The 19,672-nt window shown below is 40.2% G+C and overlaps 1 protein-coding gene across 1 annotated transcript; it reads right to left on the bottom strand.

The window, feature by feature from the left end:
- Positions 1–822: 822 nt before the first annotated feature.
- On the bottom strand, positions 823–17,991 carry LOC129089712 (neuronal acetylcholine receptor subunit alpha-3-like). Its single transcript, XM_054597047.1, has 7 exons — positions 17,760–17,991; positions 6,458–6,597; positions 6,319–6,363; positions 6,127–6,236; positions 5,712–5,919; positions 4,333–5,370; positions 823–1,999 (listed from the first exon to the last, which is right to left on the bottom strand). The coding sequence occupies exons 1-7, from the start codon at positions 17,815–17,817 to the stop codon at positions 1,874–1,876; spliced, it is 1,725 nt and encodes a 574-aa protein (XP_054453022.1). The 5' UTR covers positions 17,818–17,991; the 3' UTR covers positions 823–1,873.
- Between the last annotated feature and the right edge of the window lie 1,681 nt (positions 17,992–19,672).

Raw genomic sequence — 19,672 nt, 5'->3', positions numbered from 1 at the left:
GTTTTTTCTCAGATATCAAACAACTATCATCCTTTTATAATGAGAAAATAGACACAAGAATCATCCATCTGTCAATGACAGATATTTGGCTCTTGTGCTGTTTGCTAAAACTAACACTTCCAGCAGTGAAAAAGTACACATTTGAAGTCTGTACAGCTATGTCAAGTAATCTTCTTTTGGGTTATATTTGCGATAGTATTTAATGCCATTGAAGCTCAACAACTACAGTTCAACCAAAGGTCGGATTATTACAAATCTGTTTGTCTAGTGCTTTAGGTGAACCCATTGAAAATCCAATTAATTTAACACCATGGCTATATTGCCTTGTTGTTAAAGTGTATAAACTTACTCTTTATGCATTTGATCAGACCTGATCTGAGTTAATAAACATCAGGAAGCATTAAATTCAATCAGAGTGCAACTGTTCCTTTGAAGACATCGTACTAAGCTATCTGTTGTAAAATTCTTTACATAATAGCTTTGCTATTGTATGTTGAAATACATTTTCCTTCATACTCAACATGAAAAATGTTCCTCCAGATTTCTTCCTCCCATATTTCAAATAATTATGTTCTATACAGTTAAACCTTTTTTATGTTATCTATTCACTTCCTGCATCCCTTTACTCTGATATGGGTGATCGGGCCAATTTCAGCAAGAGGTCATTTACATCTGTTACAAGATGACTTCAGTAAAGTAAGAAACTGAAGCATCAATGGAAAACTGAAGCATCAGAGGAAACCCTTGCGGACACAGCAAGAAGTTCACACAGAGTTTGAGTCCAGGACCTTCTTTATTATTAAATAACATGAGACAGTTTGGCTTTTAATGTCTTTTTACAAGTTCAATCTATATTGTGAAATTCAAAGTGCTTCTATACATTGTAGGTTTACAGTGAAGTTGTGAATTAATGTGCAATGCGTAATTATACTTAACGTGAGCACATGTGGGAAACACATCATGTGTGTGCAGCCGTAGCCAGAGTTCCTTCTCAGAAGCCATGCAAACTCTTGTGTATTTAACAAACGTATCTACAGGGAAACACAGTCTGACAATAGCAAAAGTGGCAGCTATCAGAACAACATCATACATATTATTACCAGCTGTCAGTATTTATCTTTAACTAAGACGTTCTAGACTAACCTACTGTACCACTTCTCTCAAAAGTGTGTTGTCTTTATTGCATCGGCTTATAATGACAAAGTCAAGACAGCAAAACTCATGAAGGTATTCAGGTTCTTCTTTATAAGCCATTTGAATGTTAAGAGGTTCTTCAAATTATAATTATAATAATACTTACTTCAATATTTACCTGACATTGTTAAACATATTGTATAAGACCGTACAATAACAATGACTGAAAGGATATTTTCATTTAAACACACGGAATGGAGATGCAGAGAACAATAGACACAATGGGAGACAGGAGACAGCTGTGAAAAAATAAGCTGAAGGCAGTGGCAGGTCAAAAAATGGCACAGGAGAGGAGAAAAACAGGGAAAGAGAAAGAAGAAAGGAAAGCAGACTTGATAATCATGTCAGAAAAAAAACTGTCATGGGGAGAAGGAGACTTGATAACAGCATGGCATGCATGTTGAGAGGGCAAGGCAAAGATGAGATGAAGGAAATCAGGGAAAATCATGTGAGGAAATAGACAGCTGAGAGCTAGAAGTGATAGCTGATGATGGAGTCCCAAAGAAGAGGATGAGACGGAGAAAAGAGACAAAATGCCAGAAAAGGAGAAAGAAACAGTTTTGTGTTTGATATGAAAGAGCTGCAGGAGGGATAATTCCCAAAGTAATTCAAGTGGGGTACAGAGAGGGACAGAAGTAGACAAAAAGAGAGGGAAAGAGACAGGACAAAAAAAAGTTTTTCATTTTAAGAAGCTGATAAGTGGCTGGAGGAAGAGTCCCACCGTTCCCAGCACACACACTGTCACAAAAACCCACAGGAAGATCCTGTCGATGACCATGGCTACGTACTTCCAGTCGTCCTCCACCTGAGGAAAGGAAAGATATTTTAATGTGTGTATAAGTCATAAAGATATAACATATCTATGGCACTGAAATTCATGTGCAACAGCACTTCTCTTTCGAAAATGCTCCCCAGCAACCCTTGCTTAATGGTGACTGTAAAAAGTGAAGTCACTGTGTTAACGCTACAGCTGAATGGCTATAAGGGGTGTGTGTCTTAATGTGAGTTTGTGGGTTTTTGTGTAAAAGAGGATGAGAGATCCTGCAGTGTTTACCTCCATGGCTACTGGTGGAGTGGTTTTGTACAGTGTGTCTGTGTGTGTGTGTTTTGGGTTTTGTAAAGAGTATCCCTTGATCGGTCAGGTGTGGACAATAGGATCATAGCTGCACTGACCATAATGCCATTCTGTGCTATTCTGCATGCATGAAAGAAATATCCCAGCTTTGTTACAAAAAGATGGAGCTGAAGCAACAAACATATCAGGCCCATCCAGAGGGTGCAGGAGGCGTACACAAAGCCCTCCATCTGCAACAAACAAGCAGCTTTCCTCTCCCTTTATAGCTCAGTATAAATGACTTTCTACACCTTTTACTGAGCTAGATAGAATATTCACACGCTGCAGAGATAACAGACATAAAGCACTGCTTTGTTGTTGCATGTTTATGTTTATTTGTGTGCTGTGTTCATTTTGGGACCTAATCTATGCACACCGATCTGTGGACAAAACTCTGGTTACCACAAGGTTAACTATTTATTTAAGGGCACTAGGACCAAGTTGAGTTTAAGGTTGGTGTTGGGGTGAGTAATCTAAGCCTCTGTGCGTCTACCTCTGCCATCGGCTGGGGTTTTGTCTTTCCCTCGTCTTGTGCTTCTGTCTCAACTGAGGCCTGTACCACGAAGCAAGTTCAACATATCCAGGGTATCTTTTGGTTATCTGGCTTAACTAAACCTGACAACCGTGAGCCCGCTGAATGGTCCCACAAAGCTGGTAATCAAGTCTGTAAATCAACCCAGGGTTTCTCAATCTGGTTATGAGCGTGTTCAGATAAAGGGGCAGTGTTTGAAGCATCTGACAAATCACAAACATAGACATTTGCTGTCAGCAGCATTGCACATTTTACAAATAAGTGGAAAACTGTTATATTAGACCAATAAGTAGAAGTTAAACACATATTTCAGCTAAAAGTAACACAGTTTAATCTGCCAAATTAAAGAAGGACAGCTGACAAGAAACAGCCTACTGTGTGAATGCTTGATTAAAAGATCTATAATATGACTGCTTAAACATCTTTTCAATGGAAAAATGCTCACTGGGAGAGCACGAGGAGAGCTGTAACGGAATAGGCACATGTCAAAATACGTGTGTGTAGTCGGTTAAGTTAATGTGTCACTTAAATCTATTCTTATGGTTTCACAATATCTTAGCCGAATTTCTCCAGCTGCATCCCTGGCGATGTGAATTGGTCTTGGGAGCAAATCAAAAATAAATAAAAAAATATAATGCCAAGCACTTAGAAGGTTTCCTTCCATGACTTCACCCACAGTGTACATTAAAGTAACAAGAGCAAAGTAACACTGTATCAAGTCTGTGAGCGTAAGACACGACTCCGACAAGTCACCCTTCAACACATGGATCAAGAAGCTGACATGATCAGAGAATATATACTGGTTTTTTTTAAATTTGCTCCCAAGTCTGTCTGAAACTGTCAGGGTTACGCCTGAATGATTAAGGCTAAAACGTTGTCACACATGCCGTAAGAAGTGAACCTCCGATGAGGAACTAAAAACCCAGAGTTAAGTCTGAAGGTACCCTGCTAACCCCAAATCCTGCTTCGTGGTACAGACCTCGGGTAGGCATGGTAATACTGCAACTACACCACACCTTTATTTTGTTTTGTTCTGTTTCGATTATCTTTAAATCACCACACACAACACCTAACATTCACACTGATCTACTGATCATTTCAGACATGTGTTACCATTTAAATAAATAAATTAGATATGATTTCCCCACTACTATTGTGTGTAATAATTGCCTTTTTTTGCCTAAGAGTTTGGTTATGACACCTTCATTTTAGGACTGCTCTCATGGCAGAAAATTATCAAATTCCACCGTAAAGGTGAAATCAATAACTTTCTGTTCATGTTTAAGATATAACAAAGATGTCCTAAACTAATGTTAAAAGTTGACTAATTTGTTGCTTGTGTGCAGTAAAAATATAAACCTAAATATGTTATTAAGTGATATGGTAAAGTTCGACTACACTGGCACTGCCAACTCAACTGACAGGATATAGTGCCACACATAAAAATAGTAGTAAGTATTGTTGTTACATTATCAACTCAAAGCTTTAGTACCTCTTTGGCCTTGTTGCGAGTCCTCATGTTCTCTGCGATGTACTTCACGCTCTCTATGGCTTGCTTGATCTCTGGCGACACCACTGAGAAGGCGACAATGGCGCTGACGGGCGAAGGGGCATTCAACGGCCGGGGCAACTTGGGCAACTCTGACTCCTGGGGCCCCTGGGTTGGGGGTGCCTGTGTGGGAGGAGGTGGAGGAGGGGGAGGAGGGGGAGGAGGAGGAGGTGGCACCATCGGGGGAGGGACAGGAGTCGGTACCTCTTTGCCTCTGTAGGGGCACCTTCTGTTCAAGTCACGGTTCATCTCACCGTACTCCACACAGTTCATTGAGCCACCAGCTGAGGCAGCCCCTCCTCCTCCACCTCCTCCTGCCCCAACATCCAGTGGTGGACACGCTACACCCCCAGTTATACCCCCAACGATTACACTTCCTGAGCCGCTTCCTCCTCCTATGCTTGTCTTTCTCTTCTTGCGTCCCACTCTGCTCCCTCCTCTTCCTGTGCCTCCTGTAATACCGGCAGGGGAGGAGCAGCCCTGGTCGATAGGCCGCCTCATCAGCATCACCCTGGGCAGCACCCCAAGGAACACAGACCTCACCCACTCCGGCATAGTGTGAGTCATGGGGGTTCGGTAGTGGACGTTTAGCACAAACACAGTGATGACGATGCTGAGCGTGACAAAAATCATGGTGAAGAGGAGGTACTCGCCGATCAGGGGGATGACGAGCGACGTGGAAGGGATGGTCTCAGTGATGACCAGCAGGAACACAGTGAGGGAGAGGAGGACGGAGATACACAGGGTGACCTTCTCGCCGCAGTCAGACGGGAGGTAGAAGACCAGCACCGTGAGGAAGGAGATGAGGAGGCAAGGGATGATGAGGTTGATGGTGTAGAAGAGAGGCAGGCGGCGGATGTAGAAGGAGTAGGTGATGTCCGGGTAGATCTCCTCGCAGCAGTTGTACTTGATGTCATGCTTGTATCCTGGTGCGTCGATGATCTCCCACTCTCCACTTTCCCAGAAGTCTTTCAGGTTCACCTGATGAAATGCAAATGTGAAGTGAATATCTCTTGGGAAATATACTTTTGAAAACAGCAGTTTTTGTGTGTAAAAATTAAAAGCAAGTCTGTTAAAGAGAAAAAAGCAGGGAATAGTTTAAATGTTCAAAAGTTGCCTCTAGTACATTGTGACACTTTACTAGATGTTTTCTGGCATAAAAGTGAAGGAATTTAATATATGTTGTTGCCTTCCTGATAATATCTCAATAAATATCTCACAAAAATAAAATATATTATGTTGCCATGTAGAATAAAACTACAGGACTGCTACAGTACATGGCCAGGATCTCTCCCCCCTGTGCCCCAAAGACTCCCTCTGACCTTTGAGCCAATCAGCACAAGGTCAATCTTGGCCTTGTCGTAAGTCCAGGAGCCAAACTTCATGGAGCAGTTCTGGTAGTCAAAGGGAAAGTAGGTGATATCCATGGGGCAGGAGGATTTGAAAATAGCTGGAGGAACCCAGGTGATGGTGCCATCAAACTTCAGCAGAGCCTTGGTCTTGTCTTCCACAAGGAAGTCACCTACAGCACTGTGAGGGATGTAAATGTCATATCAGTTAAAGGACATTTAATACTACAAATGAATGCACGCGTTAATAAATGGCATTGGCATGTACAAAGAAGACTAAAGGAATTATGAAATAGATAGAGGTCTAACTCTGCACAGTTGTGTCTCTTATCATATTAGGCAAGTTAAACATGGAGCTTTTCTTTAGCATTTCTGCACCAAAACTTACTTGTTGTACAAAACAATGTCAGGTCTCCAGATTTTATTGGAAGGAACTCGTATGAACTCAATTCCATCGTACTCAATAGGGGCCCATTTCAGCTTGTAGTCATTCCAGACCTAAAAGACGGACAAAACTTAGCATAAATAAATATAATGTGTCATCACTAATGGCGTTACATAAAAGATACAACTCACTCACATGTCTCAGCCACAAATTGGTTTCCATAATCTGATTCACTTCATCCTATCAGGAAAAAAAGAGCAAATAACTCACTATGAGAAAAGAATGCTTTTTTAAAACATATGATTTGTTTGTTTAGAGATGTTTCTTCTCTTACCACTTTGACAAGTTGAGATATGGAGACCTCAAACTCGACTGTGACTGGATCTGATACATTCTCCACTGGTCGAATGAACTGGTTGTACCTCCTGAACAACCTCCGAAATAATCTGTCCTCTCCCTTAGATGAAAAACAGCCTAATAAAAGACAGAAGAAAAAACAGTAAGCACTGAAATATACATGGATGTATTTTCAAACATTCATACATACCCGGGTCTTAAGAGATCTGGCACTTATATAACATAGATCTTGCCAGATATTAAAATCTTATTGGAAAGGGTGTAATGTGATGAAGTGTTTGTGCAGGATCTGTAAGGCTGGACTGATGGCCATATTTTGGAAAACTGCCACTAGTAACACTGGTGGCCCTTAGACCTTCTGATTCTCATCACCAGCACAACCTCATAAACACTGCGCCAGTGGCTGCAATTAGCTCCAAATCCTCTATAGAGCACATAGAACATAACATAGAAGTTAACATAATCTTTTACTTCCTCTGTGTCTTCATCACATCTTTTCTGTTTCCTGTTCCTCTGTTTTCGCTTTTATTCCCTGAACAGCTTCCTTTCTCCAATATCCTTTTCTTCTGGGTAGCTGGTAAGTTACTGTATGGCCTTGGATTTCTAACTGACTGATTTTGTTAAATCATCTTACATCTCAGCTTCCAAGGCGAGGAGTGACGCACACATTATTCAACACAGTCCCAAACATCCAACTTGCACTTACTGAGCTGCGTGAACCATTTAAGAGATGGAGGCAAATGCGTTTCCCCGAAAGGGCAAATGGGTCATAACCCATATACACACATATAGCCACATTCACTGAAAAGGTTTGTTTCCCTGGCAACAACTAAATAAAATATGGCCCTTTAATGGGACCCTTTTTTGGCGCAAGTCAGGTACTTCTCGACAAAACCAGAAGCCGGTTAACATGATTCACACAAACGTTACTTTGATATTTTTTTCCTGTATAATTTTCTCTTCATCATCTTTAAAGATATCCTATATTGATAATTTGTATGTCATATCTTAATGCTGAACCTTGTAAAAGGAGGACAATAACACCGCGTATGTTTCAGATTAAAAAGATTTGTACCCACAAATTTGCCTGAGAGAGTTTTTTTTCAAAGCAAATGTTACCTAGCACACATTGTGGCAAAAAACATATGAAAATAAGAATTAGAAATACAAACAGCATTATTTTATTGCAGGCTACGAAACTAGTTGACCGAAGCTAGTATTATTGGGCTTTAGTATTAGTAATGTGGAGACATGCACATTACTAATACTAAAGCCCAATAATACTAGCTTCGGTCAACTAGTTTCGTAGCCTGCAATAATAGTGTCTTATTGTGGTATATAGTGTCTTATACCACAATAAGACACTATACCCGTTCACTATACCCGTTCACATAACTTCAATAAAAATAATTTCAATAGGAAGGTACTTTCATAAAACATCTTTTTTTCTAAAGAACCTTCATGCTGAAACAGATATTTCATATTCAGTGTATGTACAGTAAAGTCATAAAGCAGTGTGTCCACTTATTGCCATTGGGAGTACACATAGATGAATATCTTGCAGACGTCTCAGATTACAGTCTGTCTGGTTTCCCATTTTGGGAGAATTGTCCATTTGCTCTTGTTGAAAAAATCAGACTTGCCAGGGCCAGGGAAATAAAAATGTTATTAAAGTTGATTCCTGTTATTTTATTTGTAGGGGCAATCTGAATCTGAAGCATGTCAAGAAAATACAGTAAACACACTTCTTTAGCTTTTTACATTTACAGGTTGAACAACAATTTTAATTTAACCTCACAGGGGACTTACACAGCTCAGGGGTGGACTCAAAATTCAAATACACTCACAGCACTTACATAATCACAACATCTGGTGCTCATAAAACAGTGACCAAACAACAAAAGCAGTTAGGTTTCCGGACACATAAATGATGGAGAATATGCAATGACAAATGTATCCCCATACATTACACATGCAACTAAATTTAAATCTTGACCACTCCCTCCCCTAAATAAAATAAAAGTTCAGATAAAGCACACACAGCGGGCTGCAGGCCAGCAGAGGCATAAGCTATTCATCAAGTTCATTGAGGTAAAATAAAAATTAGGTCACAGAGCTTTTTCCCATCATATTTATTCCCCCAAACATTTTCTGCAGCATAAGTTTCATCAAATCATCAGGATGGCCACCCCGATGAAGGCAATGAAGCCAGAACCATTTGGAGCATTAAAATGGGAGAAAACCCTGATTTGATCTTACTTTAATAATGTTTATTTGTCTCATTCTAACAGGCAGAATAATCCTAAAAAGTTAACTAACTAAATGTCTATCAGAACGTGTCAGATCTAGTTCTCTATGGGTAAGACTTTGCATTATACTATACCACTTCAAAACTCTCAACAAGTTTTCTGAGGTCACTGGCATAGAAGAGTTGAGTCTTAAAGCTTAATGAGAGGGCCTCTCTCCTGAGACGCTTGTGTAATTTCAGCTCTTGGTACCTGCCTTGAAAACTGCCCGCTGCTCCCTGATTTGCTGCACTCACCGAAAGTTGTTTAAGCCTCTAATTGGGCGAGGGGAAACCAGGCAATTATAATCTGTCAATTAATTGGACCTTTTGTTCACTGTGAAAAAAAAAAATGAAGCCAACATTTTTTTTTTTCTCTGTTGGCACATTCACTCCTCTAATGCCCTTCTTTGTTCTGCCACGGAAGATCTTAGACTAAATTTAAAGGAAGTTAATTATAACCTCTGCCCTTTCACCACAGATAATTCTGCACACACACACTGCTCGCTGCACTCTGGCACTTTATGTAAGGATTTAATTTGTGTGGCACAAAGAGAATTTATGAGTTTTCCTATGAAAGTGACAGACAGTGAGCGAATTAAAGTTAAAATCCAGAGCACATGTAATTCCAATTGAGCCAGCTGTGGAATTATATTTTTAACATAATAGGTTGTCAAAGCTTGGATATATTATACTGATGTGATGTGTATTTTATAGGAAAGCTAACATATCCAGCAAAAGTCCCATTAAGGGACCGAGTATTTCCTTCCAAATACATGCAGCTTAGGTCAATTGAAGACTCTAAATCGAGGTAGGTGTGGATGTGAGTGTGAATGGTTGTCTGTCTCTATGTGTCAGCCTGCGATAGTCTGGTGACCCTGAACAGGAAAAGTGATTATGGATAATGAATGAATGAATGAATGAATGAATGAATGAATGAAACACAAATTAAAAAAAATATTCTGACCGTCCCCGGAGCAAAACAATATTTTGTATTATTATTTTCTATCTAATATTTTATTATATTATATTCACCCCAAAGGTAGATAGTACATTCAATAGCAAACCGTGACTTTTAAGCCTTGGTCTTCTGACTCCGCTTTCCTTGCAGGGAAAAAAATGGGACCAACAGTCCAAGAGTACTACAAAAGTTATCTTTAACAATTCCCATCTGAAACAAAAATTAGACGCTAACAAGCAAACAGCATGGAGGGAGTGAGTTAAAACCAAAACAAACAGCAAAATGCAAATAATCCTTACAAATGATCACATTATGACAGAAGCTGTCTGTGCAGAATATGAATGCATGGCATCCATCCCTCCTGCCACACAAAGGGGCAGGTATTTTTTCTGTAGGGACTTTGGAGAATATGAGCCCGGACACAACTCAAACTATATTGTGGCTGTCCACCATGAGCACATCTCTGTACTGCTGATGAGACAGCAGCAACGGCTACATCCAATACATCTGGCCAATGTAACATTATGCAGTTTAAAGTTATACGTCCCGCCAAACGAATAATACATAAGTCCCTACCCAGTGCTTCCACCCCCACTCCCTCCCATAAATAATAGACAGTGTCGAAAACAAGACTAAGAGTCTACAGCCATGCTAGCAGATCTGTGAGACTGTCCCTGGGCACAGTGGTGCTTTCGAGCTAAATGCTAATTTCAGCATACTAAAAACCTCACAGTGGTGCTAGAGAAAAAGCCAGTGGATCACCAAAGTCAGTATGATATATCATCTGGGGATCATGAATGTCTGTACAAAATGTCAAAACACCTCATAGTAGTTCAAATATTTCAATCCGCGCCAAAGTGGTGAAACAACCAGCTATCTACTAACCAAATGTCTCTTGTCTTGTGTAAGTTCATTTGTCTCAAGCTTTAGAAGAAACTTGTTAATTATTGTAAATAGAAATGTCTTTGCCTCTGATGATAAAAAAAATCACATGATGTCAGCTTGACAAACGTACTGTACTGTAACAGACATGCACACTTTCCTTCCCCTGCTTTTGCCATGCAGTTACAAAATAATGAGGTTTTGCTCTGAGGCTGATGAAGCCAAGTCAACCAGTCATGCATTTCACCCTTAAATAACCACATTGATTTAGAATTAGCAAGCCAAACAGTGAGTCTGTCCCCATCTCTCGTGGCTACAGGAGCCCAAAGCTTCAGAAGGAGCCGCGGCCTGTGAGAAGCTCTTTGATCAGGCATGTGCTTAACAGGATGAGCCTGGCAGCGTGTGGTGGACAATCTGAAGGAACTAATTACCCTCCAATAATACACTGCAGACAGTGTGTGTGGGTGTGTGGGTGTCAGTGCATGGAAGAGAGATACAAAGAGGGAAAGAAAACCATGCAGAGAAGATATAGGAGGAGAGAAGTGACAGCTAGAGGAAGCAGAGAAAAGCTAGATGGCGTGTCTTTGCTCTCCAGGGTTTTTGATGGCCCGACTGTGACATGCTGAGTGACGCACAAGAGGATCCACAGTGATTACTTCATGTGCTGTGACCATCCCAATAAGCATATGGTGCATGTTATGAAGCCTATGTGTGTGTTCATGTATGAGGGCTCATCTACAGTATGTATTATTTGTACTGTGTGCACACACATGTTCCTATTTATGTACATTGTGTCCACTCACCTGTGATGTGATTCACTATGAACAGCTTTTTTTTCACTGATGCATGAAATGCAATAGATCCTTGCCTCCATGCTTTCATCTGAGAGAATGTGTGAGTTTTGAGGCCAGATTCTCTGAATGTATTATAAGATTTTGTAAGTAAAAAAAGAGGACTATTCTCGAAATCTAAATCTGTTCAAATGGGACAACAGCATATTTTTAAGTACAAAATATGTTTAAACAAAAACTAAGCTTCAGCAAAATGCTGAGAACAGGATACACAACATTAGCCCAATAATGGCCCTACTTGATAGACATGGGGTGTTGGGAATGCAATATATATATATTTACATTGTGTTCATTGATTCTGGTATAACCCTTCCCTCACATTAACTCTTTTTCTCACAGATAGCAAAGGGAAGTTCATCCCCTGTAACTCAAGATCAAAAGAGATTAACATGCTATGGCATTGAAACAGAGTGAACACAGTCATAAACACAAGGTCCTATGAGATTACCCGAGAAAAAAAAAAGAAATTAGATGGAACAAACAATTCAGATGCTGCTCATGTCATCTAGTGAATTAATCCACGGCAGACAGACAGCCAGGCAGCCCACCGGGCAAACAGGTGGGAGGGAAAGAGAAGTGAAAGCGCCTTAAGGAGAGACTCAATACTCAGCCGTTCTTCAGAAAAGGTGTGTGACAGATTCAACAATGTGTTGCCATGTGACCGATTATCAGCCCTAACAGATGGGATTAACATATGTTTAATAATAAAAGTAGCTACAGATTATCAGGTTCCTTTTACAGCAGCAGCAAATATATTTTGCCCCCATTTCAAATAATTGGAAAAAATTTATTTTCTACAATTTAAGTCACAACGCGATAAAAAGTAACTCAGGTGTCACGAGATGAACTACATGTAATACACAGAAAGGAATTGGCTAAATTAAAATATTCTCCTGAATATGCAAGTGACACACTGCTATGAACTACTCAATCGCCTCACATACAGTAGAAAACTGTATTTTCTTTCTAGGTCAAGGAACCAGAAAGTAGAAAGTATCTTTCCGACACATCCAGGGAAGATGAGCAGCTGCCTGACGGCAATGAGTCGTGATAAAATTAACCAGCTAATCTTCGTCTCAACCCTCACCTCCAGCCTCAAGCTCTGAGTAGTGGGAAAGCAATAAGATAATGGTTACAGTAGATCAAATGACTTGTTAGCTGTAGTTTTTCTTCAGGGCAGGGAAGAGCAAAGGCAGCAGAAGCTTTTCAGTGTCAAGGACTTGCGCTTCTAAAAGAGTCACTCAAGAGGACATTATTGATGCCCAACAGCTTCCTCCCTATGGAGACGACTCAGGACATTCTAGAGAGCTTACATTTCCGATATTGATCCATAATTTTTTTAGGAATAAGTAATAGGAAGGAAATTCTTAAAGAAAAGATTTGAGACAGTGCTATTTTCCATGACACAGGCGTGGGTAAGTGAATTGAAAATGGATGAACGGCTGAATGAATAGATAGAGGGCTTACACTGTTGAACTACTGATGCAGGAAACTATGACATTTAAATAAGAGATCTTGGAACATCCTGTGGTTTTTTTGTTGCAAACTGAAATCATTCTTCCTGATTGTGGTTGAGCAGTTTGTCAAAGTTTGTTACTTTGCCAAATACAGGAGGGCAATCTGTGAGGGCTTCAACTCTCAGCAATTGGGCAATATGGTAAAGCCTAACATGGTAAAAGGCGATGATGCTGAGCTTACAGAGATAACGTTCAAACTGAACAAAGACCATTGCAGTTAAGCAAAATAAAGAGTCCATCATTACTCTTGAAAATAGCAACTTTAGGCAAAAACAGACATTGGATGGAGACACAACAACATCTGAAACAAACAAAGATTCAAGATGGTAAACTAACAGCAAATGTTTCATGGATGACAGTGCTGTAATATGGACCTTTGAGAACGAGCCTTACCTCCTGTCTATTAATTAAACATCAAAGTTTAAAGTTGTGCGACTGGACTTCTGTTGTTGTACGAGGACAACAAACACACAAAGATAAGGCTAAACGTGTCGATAATAAATCATGGCATGAAACCTAAGGCTGCGTCCTGGGTTTACTTTGTGTTGTGCAGCTGGACGGACACAAAGTGCTAAGGACACATAGGCATACATATAAATTAAAAACAATCAATTAAATCAATCATCATTTAACATCAATTAAAGTCTATGGAAAATGTAAACGTCAGGAGGAGAAGTAAAAGTGGAGGCAAAATGCTCAAATATCCCTGTCCTCCATCTGAGGCCTCTGTTGATCAACATCATCTCCAGCTTTCTCTCCCTCCATCCTAAAGCCTGACTCAGTTCATCGCCAGCACCAAAGACCAGCAGGGCTGTCTGGAGGAGGATGTCTGTGTTTGTGTGTGTGCAAGAGAGTGAAAGTGTGTGTGGTGTTGCATGGAGGGGAGTATGGTGGTTTAAGCCAATCCATAGGGGGTTGAAATAAGTCCTCTGCCTGTGGTGGCTACACCATGTGTGCAGGCGGGGGGTTCAGTTGCAATAATCACATGACAATCGCGTTAAGAGGATCCTCAAGCCGCTGCACATTCCTTAAGTCACACGCACAGAAGCACACACACACTCACTGATTGCCTGTCAGACTTTAATACAGTTATATTGCTTCTGGGAGAGAAACCAGAGAGCCGTTCTGTAGATCCAAGCTCAGAGAAGCATTTAAGTCTGGCAGAAGGGCAAATATGCTTGATGATGCTGCGATGCAAGCAGACAACTTCATACAAGCAGATAAAGGCCCCAAGGGTTTAATGTAAATCATGTTGAATGCTGGTGAAATAAAGAACAATTGATTTTATGGCCACATTACAATCTCCATTGTGAAGACTCAATAGTAAAGACTTTTCTCTTCACTGGAGTTTGTATTTAATTATTAGCACAGAAATGCAGTTGCTGCTCTCTTGGGCAGAACTTGTTTAAAAAGGCAGATCCTCTTAACACTTACAACACGCAGCGGCAGCCTATTATAAAGCACTGTAAAGTGAGATAAGGGGGCTAGCCTGAAACATAATGCGGATCAGATCAGTTTAATGCAGGCATGGCTGGACAATTCTCTCAGCTATTTCTGCTGGAGATGATGCATGCTGCGGGGTAATGCATAATGCAATGTCACCAATTTAATCACTCAATCTCAGACCTTACGGAAACTCTCCTGTCCTTTCATATGCTGATGAGCAACACAACCTATCACACAGGCTGTGACTTTATTTGTCCTTACGCAATGCATCCAACTAACAGCCCCATGCTGTAGCTTCGCACATCCCCCACACCTTACATCCAAGCGACTCCAGCCAGATTCGACTAAAATACCCCAATCCCATGTTCTGCAGTATCAGCTTTTCCTCTGTTATGGGGACAAATCACCTTATCCTTATGGCAAGAGACAATACCTTCTGTAGCCCACTTATCGGACCCCCACTGGGAGTGTGTGTGTGTATCAATGTGTGTTTTCAATCACTTATCTGCATACACAGCCCCTGTACAAAAAAGCCCTTTACAGCCAATGACGGAAGGATGGAAAAGAGGACAGGTGGAGGACAGAGTGCATGATAGAAGAAGGTGAGGGCAAAATTCTTGATTTTTTCTGGAGCTTCCCCTCCAAATAGCCAGGTCAACCACCTCTAACAAGCAAGGACACAGTGGATTTCCTCTGGCTTGAGAAAAAAATATGTTTATTTTTATTTTTATTTTTTTTTCATTTTTATTTTTTTATCTTGTCTTTCTTTACTATGTCTCTTGTGTGCACTTTACTCTCTGCTGCTGTAAGCCTGCAAATTTCCCCGCTGCGGGACTAATAAAGGATTATCTTATTTTATCTTATCTTATCTTATCTTCTACTGTGGAGAGTATTGATACTGTCATCCCTTCACGGCACCACTTTCTTGTTCCTTTTGAGATTTGCCCAGTTCAAGGGCGAAGCGACAAAGCAGTCTGCTGTAGCAAATCTCTCCAGCTGAAGAGAATGACAGAGACAGTAAGAGAGTCAATCCCACGTGTCAGACGGAGACACATCCCTTCCCCTTGACTCTGAGTATGCATCAGGATACAGGATGTGCGAAGTCAGTGTCTTTCGTGTCGACTGGAGCGTGACAACACGAAGCCACTCAGTGCTGCTCCCAAAGGGGGACACCGGGTAGCACATCTGGGACAAATTCATTTATTCACTCTGGGCTTTAAAGTAAAAAAAAAAAACTGTTTCAGGGCAGTGGTTCAATGTATAGTCTTAATAATTACTCCTCCCACACAATGTTTCATGTCTGGTTTGTAAAGGACAAACCGAAGAACACTATTAGGTCAAAATTAAGTTAAGGCCTGGATCTTACTTTTCGAAATCTATAAAATATATTATACCATTAAAATGAATGCAAGCAGCAATACCGGGAGCCAAGCAATCAGCCCAACCAATGCACTAGAAACTGTGTGAAAGCTAGCAGGTGAGATAGACAAGGCTAGCCTTAGCTAAAGCTACAACCAAACTTACTTACCCTGTTTTGTTTTTCTCTGAAAAAAACTATAAATCTAATGAACGGACAATTTACATACAGCTACTTATTTAGTTATATTGAAAAACAAAACCCCAGCTAAACTTCTGCTAACTGGCTTAACAAAGAGTTAGCATATATGTGCAATCAACTTTTGACTCTTGTGGAATTCATACAATATTAAGTCTTAAAATTACACATTTAAGTGTGTTAAATTGTAAATTGATTTAATATATTTATTTTGATACAAACATTAAAAGTAGAAGGACAGGCAGACATCCAGCTAATCACAGATATGTGTAATTTGTTATAGATGTCAACCTTTCTATCTGTCACACAATTTGCAGTCTGTAAATGTTTCTTTACTGATTTTGTAGTCACTGCTCTCTGCCTTTGAGGGGCAGGATTTAAACTCAAATTTCAGCAACAGAAATCCACAGCAGAAGAGTGACTGACAGGTGTTAAGGCGTAAAAACAACAGTGAGCACTTAGAACATAGATGCTGCCAAAGGATATATTACCACTTTAAAGTGAGTTATTTTATCCTCCTCATGGAAACCCATTATGCTCCCATCGGTAAAGGCGTCTCCTTAGAAACCTGCCTCTGTGTACGCCTACTCTTTGTGGATGTGAATGAGATGAATTTCTGGATTAAAATAACTATTTACTTAAATGTGAATGCAGCATTAAAACATTTATCTATTCTTTGTTCCGGTGTGGATCCCTTGAGAGCCACTCAAGGACCCAACTTCAAAATCTGCTGTTTTAAAGCAGACAGGAGACTGACAGCCTGAACCAGAGATGGGAGAAGATATAAATCAATGTGTTGAGGGAATTTTGGAGTCTTGCACATACACTCTTGCTGCAGCATCAGGATCTATTGGTGCTACTGTTCTTCAAGTACCACCGACAACCTCTGAAATGCCCTTAAGCAATAAACTGAACCCTTACTGCTCAATGGCGTCCATCCTGTACCTAACCTTGACCTCTGACCTCTGTGGGTGGAAGGAGCCCACAACCCTCCTCATCTGGAGGTTCTAGAGATGAAATCAACATTGACAGTCATTGAGCTGATGCAGAAACGCATGTCACCCATGTGTTGGCTTGTTTTGTGCATGGATGGCTGCTTCTCAGTAGCTCCGGGGGATGAGGTATCAGTTAAAATGAGACATGTCACGACCACAGATCATCATCTCCCACGGAAACTAAACCCTGAGCCCCTCCCTGCAACATAACAGTGACTTCTACAGGTTTCTACAGAATATAGGATGTTATTATTCACAGGCACGTGCAGTTTTTTCAGGTGAGCACAAATACTCAGAATAATAAAGACTTGGTATCTCCCCATTTCTATACGTTTTAGATGGAGCAGCAGGCAGGATGCGCAAATTGAAAAAGGAAGGCTGCTCTAGATTTCCTGCGAGTTGTGCGCTCCTGAGCGTTTAAAGACTGAACAAATGTAGAGGTATGTTAACTATCTTTGTAGAAATTGACAGTTGCAGCCATAAACTGTGTTTGCATTTGTCATCTCGTTTAATTTTATTTTATACCCATGTCATCCTGCTTGGTTAAACATTTTAGACGCTTGGTCAAAAGCGGTGTTGGTTCTCTCGGATCTTCCACCAGAAGCGCACAAGGGAGGTAGCCTAACTCGTGGTGGGGGATGACTCAATGTAACTTAAAAGTAATGTATCGAGTAAGGTACAAACAATCCACATGAGTCCTAAATAAAGTGATGGTATTCTTAAAGTAACGAGTAAAATGCTACTTCTTCTGCGATCATAGAACAGACGCACGGCGCGCTGTGCCTTACCTTGCGCTGCGAGGAGCACCAGCAGGAGGACGTTGGTTAGTTTCCCGGAGAAATTCATCGAGACATCGGCGCTTGACGATGTTTTCTGTTGGATAAAAGACGATGCTGATGGCTGAACTCTTGTCAGTGACCCATTACGGAGTCTGTGAAGCGTTAAGATTCGAGCAACATTTCCCTTTGCGCTCTCGAGCGTGGTGAGGTTGGACTCGCGGTGCGCTCTCCCGATATGAGCAACTTCTGCACGTCCCACCTCCCCCCCCCTCCATCCACTCACCCATCCACTCACCCAAGAGCCAAGCCTAGCGACCCGACTCACAGTGACTCACAGGTGATACGTTTGGAATAATGAAAATAGGTTTCATATATGGCTCAAGGTCCGCGAAGGTCCCCATTGCAAAAAAAAAATATGAATTTGAATTTATTTTCATATTCAGTTTTGCACTCATTTTGCTTTGAAAAATTACATGTTTTTTCTGTATTTTTACTTGTCTGATGAAAGATAAAATATTCTTGAAAAAAACAATCTATCTATCTATCTATCTATCTATCTATCTATCTATCTATCTATCTATCTATCTATCTATCTATCTATCTATCTATCTATCTATCTATCTATCTATCTATCTATCTATCTATCTATCTATCTATCTATCTATCTATCTATCTATCTATCTATCTATCTATCTATCTATCTATCTATCTATCTATCTATCTATCTATCTATCTATCTATCTGTCTATCTATCTATCTATCTATCTATCTATCTATCTATCTATCTATCTATCTATCTATCTATCTATCTACTGTATTTGCTTTTCCAAACACAGTTTGATTAATATAGATTTGTGTAAAAAATGGCTAGATTTCTATGAAAAAAAGTAACTAACTAAAATATCTCAAACTCAACGACTTATCCTCACATCTGATCACTATAGCTCTAGAGAAAGATGCTGCACACACACAATAAGATCACATATTTTCACTGCCAAGCTGCAAATGACCTATTTAGTCACTTAATTGATTTTGTACGCATAACAATGCTCATGCAGCTTAAAGCATTAGCTGCTCTATAATAGAGTATTGAAGGATGCAGAATCTGCTTAATTCAAATAATGGAAAGCTATAAATGCATAGCAGTACAACTTGGAATTGCACTGTCGAGCATGCAAGTCTACACTTAATACTAAATTATATTATCTTTAAAAGATAAAGTTTTATCAGCGCTTTGCTTTGAGTTTGGGGAGCAAAATATAATTTTAAAAAAACGTAAAGTTTTTAACCTTATCATTGAAAACAACATACAGATATGCATCCCCAAATATCTTGATAGTCAAAATTCATTAAATTCATCTTCATTCAGTGATGTGTTATAAGGCAATGGGATGGACACAGGGGGAGTCACAGGCACAGTCTCTTAATATTTCATGAAACTGTGCGTGTGTGTGCCTGCATGTATGGAACACATTCACCTGAATGAGTGTATGCGTGTTTATCCATTTTCTAGTATTCAGCAGCATGAGAGGTATTTGTCTACTCTGCCACATATTGACTCCTCTTAACCCGCTTACCTGGCACAAAAGCTATATCTAACCTGGAGTTTATACATGACACACATGCACACACACTTAAGTTACATGCATTGACATACTATCACGCCACAGAAAATAGAGATAAAATAGAAAGAGACAAAGAAAGTTTCTTATTTCATTAGAGATTAGAGCCATTATTTAATCATGTTTGACAATGTTATTTTGTGTTTTCCTGCTGCCCACTTCCACCCCATCAAACAGAAATCAGCTCTACAGAAAGTGTAATGTGAGAATGGGACCTTTGTGCTGCAACTGCCGCTGATCGTTAATGTACTAAGTGTCTTGCATGTTAGCAGCTGGCAGGTCAGGAGTCGAGAGGCTGAA

This window comes from Anoplopoma fimbria, chromosome 4 (genome assembly GCF_027596085.1).
Source record: "Anoplopoma fimbria isolate UVic2021 breed Golden Eagle Sablefish chromosome 4, Afim_UVic_2022, whole genome shotgun sequence".
NCBI classification, from domain to species: Eukaryota; Metazoa; Chordata; class Actinopteri; order Perciformes; family Anoplopomatidae; genus Anoplopoma; species Anoplopoma fimbria.
Note: the sequence above shows the minus strand (reverse complement) of the source record. Positions and strands in the feature narration are given on the sequence as shown.